Source organism: Rhinolophus sinicus, chromosome 4, assembly GCF_057876585.1.
Source record: "Rhinolophus sinicus isolate RSI-liver-muscle chromosome 4, RSI-T2T, whole genome shotgun sequence".
NCBI lineage: Eukaryota > Metazoa > Chordata > Mammalia > Chiroptera > Rhinolophidae > Rhinolophus > Rhinolophus sinicus.
In genome coordinates, this window is record NC_142504.1 from 56,984,688 (window position 1) to 56,999,379 (window position 14,692).

At 38.0% G+C, this 14,692-nt stretch overlaps 1 protein-coding gene across 1 annotated transcript; it reads left to right on the forward strand.

Annotated features, from left to right (window-relative positions):
• The first annotated feature begins 63 nt into the window (after nucleotides 1-63).
• MRPL32 (mitochondrial ribosomal protein L32) lies at nucleotides 64-12,728 on the forward strand. Its single transcript, XM_019715200.3, has 3 exons — nucleotides 64-267; nucleotides 1,680-1,861; nucleotides 12,191-12,728. Exons 1-3 carry the CDS (start codon nucleotides 138-140, stop codon nucleotides 12,443-12,445), a joined length of 567 nt encoding a protein of 188 aa, XP_019570759.1. The 5' UTR covers nucleotides 64-137; the 3' UTR covers nucleotides 12,446-12,728.
• The last annotated feature ends 1,964 nt before the right edge of the window (nucleotides 12,729-14,692 follow it).

The following is a 14,692-nucleotide window of genomic DNA, read 5'->3' on the forward strand; positions in this document are numbered from 1 at the left end:
GCCTGAGAGCCGCTCCGGGGCCATGCTGGCCCCTGTAGTTCCAAGCGATGGGTTTGCCCGACTCTGCGTCTGTGCGCACGCTCGGGGTGAGGGCGGGATTCAGCAGCCGAGGTAAGAGCGGTCTTAGGGAAAAGAAAATGGCGGCGGCCATGCTGTTGCTGGTGTTTCCTCCGTGGCCGACAGCCCCGGGACTCCTCAGGAACTGTTGGGAGCGACTGCGGCGGAAAATGCAGCAGAGCCGGCCAGGCTTTCCCTGTCTTCCGTGGGGTGCGTAAAGAAGACCGCCGTGGAGAGGGGGTGGATGAGGGAACCCCGGGCAGCGTGGCGGACGCAGCCCTCCCGCATTCCAGTCTGCAGCAGGGGACTTTGTCAGGGACATTCACTTACTTAGAAACAAGAGAAGCTGTGTTTTCTGCCCCCTGTACTCAAAAAATAAAAAAAATAAAATTCTGTCACATTCGTCCACTGAATGTTACCAAAGGGCATTAGCTCAGCATCAAGGGCCGCCACCCTGAGTCCTTTTATCTTTCCTTTTCAGTCCTCCCACACCTTAAAGCAGTTTGTCGTTTTCTGTGATGCTCGAGCTCTGTGCAGTTGAATCCTATCCCCGTGTTTCCCCCAGAAGCTAATTTGAATTGGCAGTGTCTTGTGCTCGCTTCGGCACCACATATACCGAATTGGTAATGTCTTGAATATTAAAATTGTCATTGCTTTGATATTTACATTCTATTCCATTTCAGTGTCCTGAACATGATAGTACCCAGGCAGTCTGAACGGAGAACTCACTATATGTCAAAGCCTATATGTGCTTCCTGGGGTAATCTTCACAACAATCCCATTAGGTTTCTCCACTTTTCAACTGAACAAGTAGGCTGAGAAAGGTTCCAAAGTCACACACTCCTTTCAAAACCTGTTCTGTTAACCACTAGTCTTTGCTTAGAAATGCTTCTAGATATATTGAAAAGGAATTTTGTGTGTTTTTAAGACTTCCTAAAATCCAAAGAAGTATTTCAAGTCTGAGTAGTTGCAAAGAGAGGGTACGGGAATCTCTTTGATTTTACAGTTTAGAAAAACAAGTGAAACGTCGATGGTCACATAAATAAATATAATTCGAAAACTGGTGAGCTAGTTCTTTGTCTTAGAGAACAGACAGGACTAAAGAGGAAATTTTATGAAGAACTAAGCGACTTCAAAGGCCTGCCAGGTTATATGACAAAGGAGCTGACTTAATTTGAATATAACAAAAAAGTACCAGTTATCTCAGTGTGGGTCAGAAGTGCATTTTGGGAATCTCAAGCTCAGATTTACTGGTAAAATAGTTAGGTATACTGCCCATCAACTGGATGTGGACAATTGAGTGGTCTTCCTTTCGTTTATTATTACCTTTTCTCTGTCTCCCCCCAGTTCCATTTTTCATAAAATGAGAAACTCTTGTTATAATTTCACTGATTCATTTCAGCTGGTGCCCCTAAAAAAAAAAAGAAAATTGTCTTTAAAATTGGTTTGTGTATGAGCTTTAGTATATTTTAATAACTAAGGTTTCTTGTTAAATGTCTATTGAATGCGACATTGTCTATAAATGTTTTCATGTCACTGTTGATTGTTAAAGAGAATGATATCTGTAAATAGTCATTTAGTAGCTGGAAACCGATTTTGAATCTCCATGTTTTATTTTATAGGACCAGCATTAGCAGTCCAAGGTCCAGCTACAATTACAGAACCAGCAAATGATAATAATGGAAGTAAGGAGATTTCCAGCCTTTTGGATAGTATCTTTTGGATGGCTGCTCCCAAAAACAGACGCAGCATTGAAGTTAACCGGTGTAGGAGAAGAAACCCTCAGAAGCTCATTAAAGTTAAGGTAATGTGTTGATTTTTGTGGGTGTGCTTTTTGTCATGACTATCACTGCATATTTTCTTGGTATACTCATATAACCTATGGGTAAATTATTCTTAATCTTTTATGTCTATTTTTTTCTGGCCTGAATAAAATATAGTATTCTCAGTATGTGTGTGTGTGTGTGTGTGTGTGTGTGTGTGTGTGTGTGTCTAAATAATAGGAACACAGTCAAAGAAGGAGTTTGGAGTTTGCGTAGAGGACTGGTTTGTGAAGAGACTACGTGACTTTTTCATTGTGAGCTGTGCCAGTCCTGAGCTGTGTGATTTTGAACCATAAATGGATAAACCTCTTAACTGTGGCAGAACCTAAAATTAAAGTTAGAAGCAGTAGGTATATTGGATCTTGGGTTTTACTGGCCTTTACATATTTATTCTATTCTTTACTGTGTCCAATAAAATACTGTGAAGGAAAAATCCATAGATAAGTAATAAATACTATTAAGTGCCAATCTTGTATCTAAGTGCTTTATGTGAATTGTCTCATCAAATCCTCACAACCACCCTCCAAAGTAAACATTGCTTTGCTCATTTTTTAGGATGAAGAAACTGAAGCAAAAAATTTGCATGTGGGGGCACAACTGTTAAGTGGTGGAGCCAGGATTTGAGCCCTGGCAGTCTAATTCTTGAGCTCAAATTCTTCTCTTGGATTTGTGTGTGTGCGTGTGTGTGTGTGTGTGTGTGTTCCTATCCTCAGACAATTCCAGATCTCCACTGTCTTCATTGGATGCATGGATACACTGTCTTCATTGATCTAGGAAACAAAAAGTATAGTGTTTATGACATTTGATCTGTTAAATTATGGCTTTACCAGCCATGATTTGAACTACTGTATACTCCATGGCATTCCTCAGCAGCAGTGCAGTGCAGATGAAAACTCCAGAAAAGAGAACTTACTTTGATACGCTTCCACCTTCAGTATTGAACCAAATCCGTAACTTAAGCCAAGAAATATTACTGAGTCATGGTTGGTACTGGACTTAAAATCTGGAACTGAAAAATACTCTTTAATTAAAACAACAATAATTCACACAATTGGTTGAGAGAATTTAAGATTGTAGGGATGAGATCTCTTGCACCAATCTATTCTATTACATGATTTCCCTGACTGTGTTGATTCTGAGGGAAAAGAATAGCACTTAGCCCATGCATTCATTTTCTTCATTGAATTGTTTTCTGCTACATAGAGCATATTATGCTGGGTGCTTTGTCAGAAAAAGAGTACCAACTGATTGTGGGTATCTTTCCCATACCTCCACTTGAACATGCAATACAGTTTCCGGTGTAGCAGAGTAAAGTGAAAAATTGGTAAGGCAAGTAATTTCCAAGGTTCTTTCTTTGTTCCTTTCAGACACTAAAATTCTCATTTGCCTCACAAATGTATGTATATTAATCTTATGATGTATTTGGATGTAATCTTATGATGTAATCTTATGATGTATTTCTTTAATGCTGCTGTTTACTGTTTTTTCTTTATAAATATTTTTTATTTTATTAAATTTATTGGGGTGACATTAATTAATAAGATTATGTAAGTTTCAGCTGTACAATTCTATAATATATCATCTGTATATGGCATTATGTCTTCATTACCCAAAGTCAAGTCTCCTTCCATCGACATGTATTTGACCCCCTTGACCCTCTTCTACCTCCCTCCACCCCCTTTGCCTGCTGGTAACTACCATTTTGTCTGTGTCTATGTGTTGGTTGTTTATTTGTTTTATTTGTTCATTTGCTGCTTTCTGTTTTATATCCCACTTACGAGTGCAATATGGTTCTTTTTTCTGATTTATTTTGCTTAGCATGATATTCTCAAGATCCATTGATGCTGCAGATGGCAGTATTTCATCTTTTCCTATAGCTATTGTTTTGGATCTTATATTTAGTAGTAGTCCATTATATATACAAGGTCTGACAATTAGCCATTGACAATTAGGTTCACGAACTTGTTGCAACAATGTTGCTAACCTTTTTTGATATCAGAGGGATTATTCATTATGAATTTGTACCAACTGGACAAACAGTTAATCACGTTTACTATTTGGAAGTGCCGAAAAGGCTGCGTGAAAAAGTTAGACGACCTGAACATTTTGCCAACAATTCATGATAATGCACCAATTCACACAGCACTGTCTCTGAGGGAGTGTTTAGCCAGTAGTAAACAAATAACTGTATTGGAACACCCTGCTCATCTCATATGGCCCCCGATGACTTTTTTCTTTACCCAAAGATAAAGAAAATATTGAAAGGAAGACATTTTGATGACATTCAGTACATCAAGGGTAATACGATGACAGCTCTGATGGCCAGTCCAGAAAATTGCTTTGAAGGGTGGACTAGGAGCTGGCATCGGTGCATAGCTTCCCAAGGGGAGTACTTTGAAGGTGACTGTAGTGATATTCAGCAATGAGGTTTGTAGCAGTTTTTCTAGGATGAGTTCACAAACTTAATTGTCCAACCTCGTATATACTACATCTTTATCCAATCATCCATTGAGCGACACAGGTTATTTCCATATGTTGGCCACCCGTGAGTAATGCTACAATAAACATAGGGGTACATATATCTTTATGGATAAATATTTTCAGATAGATGTCTAGATGAGGGATTGCTGGGTTATATGGTAGCTCTTAATTGTTTGAGGAAACTCCATACTGTTTTCCATAGTGGCTGTACCAATTTATATTCCCATCACAGTGCATGAGAGTTCGTTTTTCTCCACATGTTCTCCAACACTTATTATTATTTGTCTTGTTGATGATAGCCATTCTAACAGGTGTGAGGTGGTATGTCAGTGTGGTTTTGATTTGCATTTCCCTAACAGCTAGTGAAGTTAAGCATCTTTTCATATATCTGTTTACCATTAATATGTCTTAGGAGAAATGTCTGTTCAGGTCTTTTGCCTATTTTTTAATTGGATTGTTTGTTGTTGGTTTTTTTGTTGAGTTATATGAGTTCTTTATGTATTTTGGGTATTAACCCCTTATCGGAGGTGTTTTCAAAGATCTCCCATTCGGTTGGTTGCCTATTTGTTTTGTTGATGGTTTCCTTCGCTGTGCAAAAGCTTTTTAGCTTGATAAAGTCCATTCAATAATTTTTGCTTTTATTTCCCTTGCTTGCCTTTGAGATCAAATTCATGAAATCCTCTCTGAGACCAAGGTCCATAAGTTTAGTACGTATGCTTTCTTCCATGTATTTTAGTGTTTTGGATCTTATATTTAGATCTTTGATCCATTTTGACTTAATTTTTGTGTATGGTTTCGAATAGCAACCTAATTTGATTCTTTTGTACGTGACTTTCCAAATTTCTCACTACCATTTATTGAAGAGGCTTTCTTTTTTTCATTGTATGTTTTTGGTTCCTTTGTCAAAAATTAGTTGTCTAGAAACGTGGGTTTATTTCTGGTCTCTCAGTTCTGTTCCATCGGTCTGTGTGTCTGTTTTCCCCATGTCATACTATTTTGATCATTATAGCTTTGTAGTATAATTTGAAGTCAGGCAGTGTGATACCTCCAGCTTTGTGGGTTTGTTCCCCGCCCCCCCCACCCCACGATAGCTTTAGCTATTTGGGGTCTTTTGTAATTCCATACAAATCTGATTATTTTGTTTGTTTGTTTTATTTCTTTAAAAGATGCCATTGGGATTTTGATGGGGATTGCATTAAATCTGTATGTTGCTTTGGGTGATATGGCCATTTTTACTATGTTCATGATTCCAACCCGTGAACATGGAATACATTTCCATTTCTTTGTGTTTTCAATTTCTTTCGATAATCTCTTATAGTTTTCAGTGTATACGTCCTTCACATACTTTGTTAAGTTTATTCCTAAGTATTTTATTCTTTTTGTTGCAATTGCAAATGGAATTGTTTTTTCTTTTTCTAAAATTTCATTTTTAGTATATAGGAATGCAATGGATTTTTGTACATTGATTTTGTATCCTGCAATCTTACTGTGTTTATTATTTCTGATAGGTTTTTGGTGGAGTCTTTAGGGCTTTCTACATAAAGAGTGATGTTGTCTGCAAAAAGTAACAATTTTGTTTCTTCATTCCCAGTTTGGATGCCTTTTCAATCTATCTCTTGCCTGATTGTTCCGGCTAAGAGTTCTAGTACTATGTTGAATAACAATAGTGAGACTGGGCATCATCATCTTGTTACTGATCTTAGAGGAAAAGCTTTCAGTTTTTCACCATTGAGTATGATATTAGCTGAGGATTTGTCACATATGGCCTTTATTATGTTGAGGTACTTTTTTTCTATACCCATTTTATTGAGTGTTTTAATCATAAATGGATGTTGTATTTTGTCAAATGCTTTTTCTGCATCTATTGATAGAATCATATGATTTTTATCCTTTATTTTGTTAATGTGGTGTATCACATTGATCAACTTGCATATGTTGAACCATCCTTGTGCCCTTGAAATGAACCCCACTCGGTGGTGATGTCTATCTTTTTAATATATTGTTGTATAAGATTTGCTAGTGTTTTGTTTAGGATTTTTGTATTCTTCAGAGATATTGGTCAGTAATTTTCTTTTTGGGAGAATTGTCCTCGCTGAGTTTTGGTATCAGGGTAATGTTAGCCTTATCAAATAAGTTAGGAAGTATTACCTCTTCAGTTATGGAAGAATTTGAGAAGGATAGGTCTTCAGTTCTCTTAGAATGTTTGGTAGGATTCACTGGTGAAGCCATCTGGTCCTGGACTTTTACTTATGGGGAGGTTTTTCATGATTGTTTCAATTTCCTTACTGTTGATGGTCTATTTAGATTTTCCAGTTCTTCGTGATTCAGTCTAGGAAGGTTATATATATCTAAGAACTTCTCCATCTCTTCTAGGTTATCAAATTTGGTGGTTTATAGTCTTTCATATTATTGTATAGTCCTTTGTGTTTCTGTGGTGTCCTTTGTAACTTCTCTTTCATTTCTGATTTTGTTTATTTGAATCTTTTCTCTCTTTTCCTTAGTGAGTCTAGCAAGAGGTTTGTCAATTTATTAATCTTTTCAAACAACCAGTTGTTTGTTACATTAATTTTTTTCTGTTATCTCTTTGTTCTCCATTTAGCTTAATTCTGCTCTAAATTTTATCATTTCCTTCTTTCTACTGACTTGGTGCATTGTTCTCTTTTTCTAGTTCTTTAGGTGAAATGTTAGATTGTTTGAGATTTTTCTTGTTTCTTGAAGTAGAACTACAGTGCTACTGTATTTCCCCAAAAATAAGACCTAGCCGGACAATCAGCTCTAATGCGTCTTTTGGAGCAAAAATGAATACAAGGCCCAGTTTTATTTTACTATACGACCAGGTTTTATATAATATAAATATAAGACTGGGTCTTAAATTAGTTTTTTCTCCAAAAGATGCATTAGAGCTGATTGTCCGGCTAGGTCTTATTTTCAGGGAAACATGGTATAAACTTTCTTCACATTACTGCTTTTGCTGCCTTTCCCAAAATTTTGATATGTTATATTTTCATTCTCATTTGTCTCTATGTATCTCTTCTTGGCCCAGTCATTGTTTAGTAGCATGTTGTTTAATCCACATATATGTGGTTTTTCCACTTTCTTTTTGTAGTTGATCTCAAGTTTCTAAGCACTGTGTTTGGAGTATATGCTTGGTATTATTTCAGTCTTCTTAAATTTGTTCAGGCTAGTTTTGTGCCCCAACATATGGTCTGTCCTTGAGATTGTTCCATGTATACTAGAGAAGAATGTATATTCTGGTGTTCTGTGATGAAAATCTGTGTAAGTTTCTCATGTCCATTTAGTGTAATGTGTCCATTAAGGTTGATATTTCTTTATTTTCTGTTTGGATGATCATTACCTTCAATGTGATATTTAGGTCGCCTACTATAATCGTATTTTTGTCAGTTTCTCTCTTTAGTTCTTTTAGTAGTTGCTTTGTGTATTTTGGCGCTCCCTAATTGGGATATATGAGATGTGATCAAACAATACAGTGAATGTTTAAATAAAAAAGAATTTATTACAGTAAAAGACACATTGGCGTTCATCCCCCTCAAAATATTCCCCCTCGCTTCAAACACACTTATCCCATCGTTCTTGCCACTTTCCGAAGCAGTTCTGGAAGTCCTCTTTTGTGTCTTTAGTTGCCCTGTTGTGGCTGCCTCAATGTCCTGAATCATTTGACTTTGGGGAAGAGCCAGAAGTCGCAAGGTGCCAGATCCAGTGAATAAGGTGGATGAGAACATACCGTAATGTTTTTATTTGATAGAAATTGCCATATACCAGAAGCGATGTGTGACACAGCATTGTCATGATGGAGAATAATTTTATGTCACACTTTAAAACACACCTTCTCTGAACTGTAGCTTACACCTGACTGACTGCACCGAACAAGTTGAAACTTGTCACACACTGTTACTAAGGCTCTACACGCCTCATCCCATATTGAAAATCTCTGATTTTCCGTTGAATGGCACTTGGCAGCAGCATTCACTGTATTGTTTGATCACAACGGGAAGGCTTCGTGTCACACATCGGTTCTGATACTGCAGTTTCTGTCAAAGAAAAACATTACAGGATGTCCTCATCCATCTTATTCACCATATCTGGCACTGTGCAACTTCTGGCTCGTCCCCTAAGTCAAAATGACCATGAAAGGTAAACATTTTGAATTGACTCAGGACATTGAGGCTGCTATGACAACACAACTAAAGACATGAAAGAGGACTTCCAGAACTGCTTCAGAAAGTGGCAAGGACAATGGGATGTGTTTGAAGTGGGGGGGGGGGGGTGTTGAGGGGAATTAGTAGCAATGTGTTTTTTACTGTAATAATTTCTTTTTTAAATTTAAACATTCACCCTATTTCTTGATCACACCGTGTATATTGGTAAGTCTTCTTGGAGTATTGTCCTTTATCATTATAAAATGTTCATCTTTGCCTAGTGTTACCTTTTTTTATCTTAAAATCTAATTTGGCTGATGTAAGTATGGCTACATCCACTTTTTTCTGGATGACATTTGCTTGAAGTTTAATTTTTCAACTCTTCAATTTGAGTCTGTAGTTTTCTTTGCAGCTAAGATGTGTCCTCTGAAGGCAGCATATAGTACAGTTGTGTTTTTTCATCCTCATGACTACTCTGTGTCTTTTGATTGGTCAGTTCAGTCCGTTTACATTTAGGGTGATTATTGATATATGAGGATTGCCTATATCCATTTTATCTTTTGTTTTCTGATAGCTCTGTTTCTCTATTGTTACTTTTTTCCCTTATGTTTTTGTCTGTTATTTTACTTTGGTGGTATTCTATGATTTTTTTTTCCCCTCTGTTTCCTCATTTTTATTTTATTTTTTTTAACAGGACTTTATTGGGGAACAATGTGTACTTCCAGGCCTTTTTTTCCAAGTCAAGTTGTTGTCCTTTCAGTCTTAGTTGTGGAGGCCGCAGCTCAGCTCCAGGTCCAGTTGCCGTTGTTAGTTGCAGGGGGCGCGGCCCACCATCCCTTGCGGGACTCCAGGAGTTGAACCGGCTACCTTGTGGTTGAGAGCCCACTGGCCCATGTGGTAATCAAACCGGCAGCCTTCGGAGTTAGGAGCCTGAGCCACTGGGCCAGCCCCTGTTGCCTCATTTTTTTATGTTATGTGTCTCAGTTCTATATTTTTTTGTGTGGTTACCACTGAGTGTATGTAAAAGAAAGTTTTATATCTATAGTAGTCCTTTTTTTTCTGATTGCATTTTATCTTCATTCACCTGTGCAAGTTCTGTCGGTTACCCTCTCCCCTTTTATGTTCCCCTCATCCCCTTCTGTCATAAATTAACCCTTTTTGTGCTGTGTTCATTTTTGCATTGCAGTAGCTGTTGTCTTCTTCTTTTTTTTTTTTTTTAAGTACTTTTTCCTGCTCTAATCTTTATGTTATACTTAAGAGTTAATACCCTATTCTGAACAAGAGTTGCTTCTGTCTCTCTGTGAGTACTCTTACTCAGTTTTGTGTCTTTTTGTTTCAGGTAGAAGAGCATTTGTCAGCATTTCTTGTAATGCAGGTGTTGTAGTGGTAAAGTCCCTCAACTTCTGTATGTCTGGAAAAGCCTTTATTTCTCCTTTATGTCTAAGGGATAACTTGGCTGGTGATTTCTGTCTTTCAATACTTTGAATATTTGGTTCCACATTATATTAAAGCTGTCAGAAATGAATGACTGAAAGAATTCCCAAGGCAGTCAGGGAAAAGAAGATGGTAACTTATAAAGGATTCCTTCTAAAAAAATCCAATGATAATCTAATAGTGTTTTCTTTATAAGTTACCATCTTCTTTTCCCTGACTGCCTTGAGAATTCTTCAATTTCATTAATTTCTGACAGCTTTAATATAATGTGCCTTGGATAAGGCTTTTTTGGATAGAGATAATTAGTTGTTCTGTTAGCTTCTTGGATTTGCGGATCCAGTTCTTTGGGAAGTTCTTGATTATTTGTCTGAATAGGCATTCTGTTCCCTTCGCCCTCTCTTCTTCTTTTATATTCGGTATCCTTATATTGCTCTTTTTGATGGAGTCAGAAAGTTCTTACAGAGTTCTTTCATTTCTTTTTAACTCTCAAGTCTCTCTCCCAGCTGAGTCATTTCTAGATTTCTATCTTCAATATCACTAATCTTCCATCTGGTCTGCTATATTCCCTAGGTTCATTCTTCATCTCACTTACTGAGTTTTTCAGCTCCAGAATTTCTGTTTTTTTGTGGGTTTTTTTTTTTTATAGTTTCAATCTTTTTGGTAAAGTATTATTTTTGTTCATTGATTTTATTTCTGAAATCATTCATCTGCTTTTATGATTTTACTTCTATCTTGTTGAGTTTTTTCAGACCTGCAATCTTGAGTTCTCTGTCATTTAAATCACTTTATTTCCATGTCATTAAGTTTATTTTCTGGAGCTTGTTTATTTTCTTTCTCCCTGTTGAGGTGGGTATCCTCTCTATGATAAGGTCATCTTGGTCTCAAGGCACTACCCCCATGGGGGAATGTGCTGAGTGATGGGGCTCTGGACCTGTGCAATCCTCGCAGTGCTTCCTGTGACAAGATACTGCCAGCAGTGTTATACTATCTGAAGTGTCCCATATCCCTCCACTGGGCTCCACTGCAATAGGTAGGGGCTGGGTGGGTGGGTGGGGAAGCTAGTTAATGTGTTTGTGGCTTTGCTCTTCTCCTGGTAATGGCAGCCCCAGGCATCAACTGCCATACCTCTGTATCTCCATCCCTGGCAGTGGGTTGAGTCGCAATGTGCGCCTGTGGCTCAGGAAGAAATGTTTCTGCCCATCCAGTCCTCAGAGTTGCCAAGGGTGTGCGCTGTTACCACAACACCTCCACTACCACAGCGTCTACTGGGGCTGCTGTGAGCTCTTGGAAGCTGTGCATCTGTGGCCTTGATTTCTGCCTGGTGATTGCTGTTGCTAGACCACAGCTGCCATTCCTTTGTGTTCCATCTCTGCCCATTGTTGGGCTTAGCCAATGTGTGCTGAGCACCCAGGCAGGAATGTTGACTCTATCCCTCTGTTCCTTAGTGCTGCAGAGTTTGCTGTATAACCCGACACTTTCCCTGCTACCCAGTCTGCTCGGGCCTGGGGTGGTAGTGAGCTCCTGGCTGTGTCTTTGGCACTAGTCTCTGTTCTTCCCCATTCCCGCCTGCCCTGTTTCTTCCAATACACCCACCTTCATATGTTTCAGTGCAAGGATCTCTCAGACGTGCTTGTATGTTAAGAAGGAAATCCTTTGTTGAATTATAGCTGTCCAACTTGTATAATAACTTCAACGGGAGAGACCTCGAGGTCCCCTTACACTGCCATGCTGCTTACATTATTCCTATTTTTCTTCAAATTTCAAGTCTGGTATTAAACATGTCAGAAAAACTTTAAAAGTTGTAATTGTCTCATTAAAGTTGGGTAGACATGTATAAAAACTCATCAAAATACCCTCAGATTGTAATAAAACGGAAGTTTTACATTAAGGAATAATCAAAATTCATGTATAATCTTGTTTTTCCCAGGACAGATTGAAAGGAAAGTGAATTCCTTTTTGTTAGAGGTTTAGTGTTTGAAGATGGGGGAGTAGGGCACATTAAATGGCTGCTGTGTAAATTCAAAGTCAGTAGACCAGAATTCTGGCCCCAGCTTTTCTACTAATTTAAATTCGATGTTGTTTGCATGCAGTTTTCCTATTAAACTGAGGTTGAACTAGATGGTATATGACCTCACGCAGCATGAATATTCTAAGAAAATTCAAATACATGTAATCATCACTCCTGTCAGTAATTATTTGTTCATTTTTTTGCCTTTTGTTTATTTGTTTGTTTTAAAGAGCAACATAGACGTTTGTCCTGAATGTGGTCACCTGAAACAGAAACATGTCCTTTGTGGCTACTGCTATGAGAAGGTGTGCAAGGAGACTGCAGAAATCAGACGACAGATAGGGAAAACAGAAGGGGGCCCTTTTAAGGCTCCTACCGTAGAGACCATGGTGCTGTATGCGGGAGAGACACCATCTGAACAAGATCAGGGCAAGAGGATCATTGAACAAGCCAGGAAGCGACCGTCCTGGTTCACCCAGAATTGACACCAGAGATGTTTAAAGAGGATAAGTTAACATAAAACATTTCTCTTGAGAGGAAGAATCTTTGTTTTTAATATTTTGTGCTTGTTTTAAAATCATCAATATAACTTAAAACGTTCTTCATGAGTAGTTAGTTTTGTGTGGATAATTTGAAGAATGTATCAGGAGTAAAGTCTGAAAATGTTTGTTTATGCAAAGGCAGTGGATTTATATGTCTGTTTCTATTATAAGTTTTTAAGTAAACTAAATTTTCAAGGCCAGAACAATAAAACTAATTTAAAATTCATACCAAAAGTTATATTTGACTCTGCTTTTGTTTGGTTGCTAGTGGTTTTACTTACACAAGAATACTTACACAAACACCTGGAAATAGGTTATTATTTGAATTCTGGTTATTGTTTTGTAAGATGGTAGTTGTAACAATAAGAAAAAGTTTGTTCTGGATTTTTTTTGTGTGTGTGTGTTAACCAACTAACATTGCATTTGGTGGAATTTGTATGGGACATACTATGTTAATTTACTTAGAATAGTTCTTGATATTTTACATTAAATCAAAATGACATTCAGAATGCATTAAATGGCTTAAATGAGATTTGCAATTTAGTGTTTTGGGAGAGACCCTTTTAAAAGGAGACATGAGTGAATTCAGTAGTAATACACAGAAAGTGTGCTAAGGATGTGGCCTTTACATATTCCTTTGAGTATGTCCTTTTAGTTTATTTTACATTTTATCATGATCTCTTAAATGCTATGTGTAGGTAACTTGAGGTAACATCAATGATTCAGGAAAGCTAAGGCTAACAGGTCCATGCCTGAGTCTACCCCCTGCCTACCAAGCCTCTCAGTTGTGGGTCTTACCAGGTGGCAGAGGACTGCTTGCAGGTAGACCTAGTGAGAGTATGCGGGCAGGGTCACTTTTCTGTTTGCTGTTCATGGACAGATGAGCGGTAGGAAATGCATCCTCAAATTAGATAGCAAAACCAGATGTTTAGTTTATGTCAAGCCATGTCATAAAGGAGAGTGCCTAGCACTATTTTTGAAGAGGTTGTCCCCTCAGTTATAACACATTTTATCACTATACCTCCAGTTTTTACTATCAGAAAGCATCAAGAGTGAATTCTTAGGTTGGTGCAAAAGTAATTGCGGGTTTTGCAATTTAACCTGTTAAACCGAAATTACTTTTGCACCAACCTAATAAATCATTTATGCAACTGATTGATATTGATTCACACACGTTCTAAACATTAGAAACGAACTCATCTTTTCTTAACCCCTACAACACATCAAGATGTTGAAACATTTACTAGGCACTTTTGGAAGGAGGGATTCACGTTACGTTTATTTGGAAGAGGTGGGTGAGGAGATACATGTCACCTCTGAACTTGGTAACACTTCCCAACATCTTCCTGTCTTTAACAAGTTCTGGGCAGATCAAGTGAAAATCTAGTGTCTGATTATTCTATCTCCTTGCCAGTGTCCTCATTGTAACCTTAATCATCTCTTTCCTGACCTGTTACAGTGTACTTTCCAATTATTAGTTTCCAGTCTTCTCATGTTTCTAATTTCCTTTAATAGTTTTATATTATCAAAATAATCATTGTAGTTAATGAAGCAATGCAAAGTACATAAGCAGAAAGTTAATCATTTGTTTACACCACACCTACCACATCCCCACGATATATATGCTTCTAAATGCCACACTACCCCACCATATTCTGATCATATCACCCCTGATCAAAACCAGGCTCCCAATTAAACCCTCTCTTGTGTCCTCATGATCTGTCCATGTCTTTGCCCATCTTCTACCACAGTGTAATAATTACACACTCCACCCCTCAGACTGTTAAAGTCATTACCAAATGTAGCAGACATTGTTGTGCACCTTCTCAGCATGCATTACTCTAGCACTATCTTCACTTGGCTTCACTTTTTCCTCCTACCTTACTGAGTTCTCCGTCTTAGACTCCCTTCTCCCAGCTTCTTAACTTTGGAGTTTCCAAGTCTCCATCCTTGGTGATCTCATCCAGTCTTACGGCTTTAAAAAGCAACTACATTTTGAGGCCTTTCAATCTGGTATTTCTAGCCTGGGCCTTTCCCCTGAAATCGAGGCTCATATTCAGCTATCTACTTGCCATCTCCAGTTGAATAACAGACAACTTAAACTCAGCATCTCCAACTCAGAATCTCTTCTCTCCCAGTCCTATTCCCCCACTCCCCAGTCTTCTCCATTTCAGTTTATGGCAGCTCCAT

Coding starts and splice junctions, on each gene's coding strand:
- MRPL32 (XM_019715200.3), top strand. CDS start 138: ATGGCGGCGGCCATGCTGTTGCTGGTGTTTCCTCCGTGGCCGACAGCC. Junction 268..1,679: donor CTTTCCCTGTCTTCCGTGGG/GTGCGTAAAGAA, acceptor TTTATTTTATAG/GACCAGCATTAGCAGTCCAA. Junction 1,862..12,190: donor AGAAGCTCATTAAAGTTAAG/GTAATGTGTTGA, acceptor TTTGTTTTAAAG/AGCAACATAGACGTTTGTCC.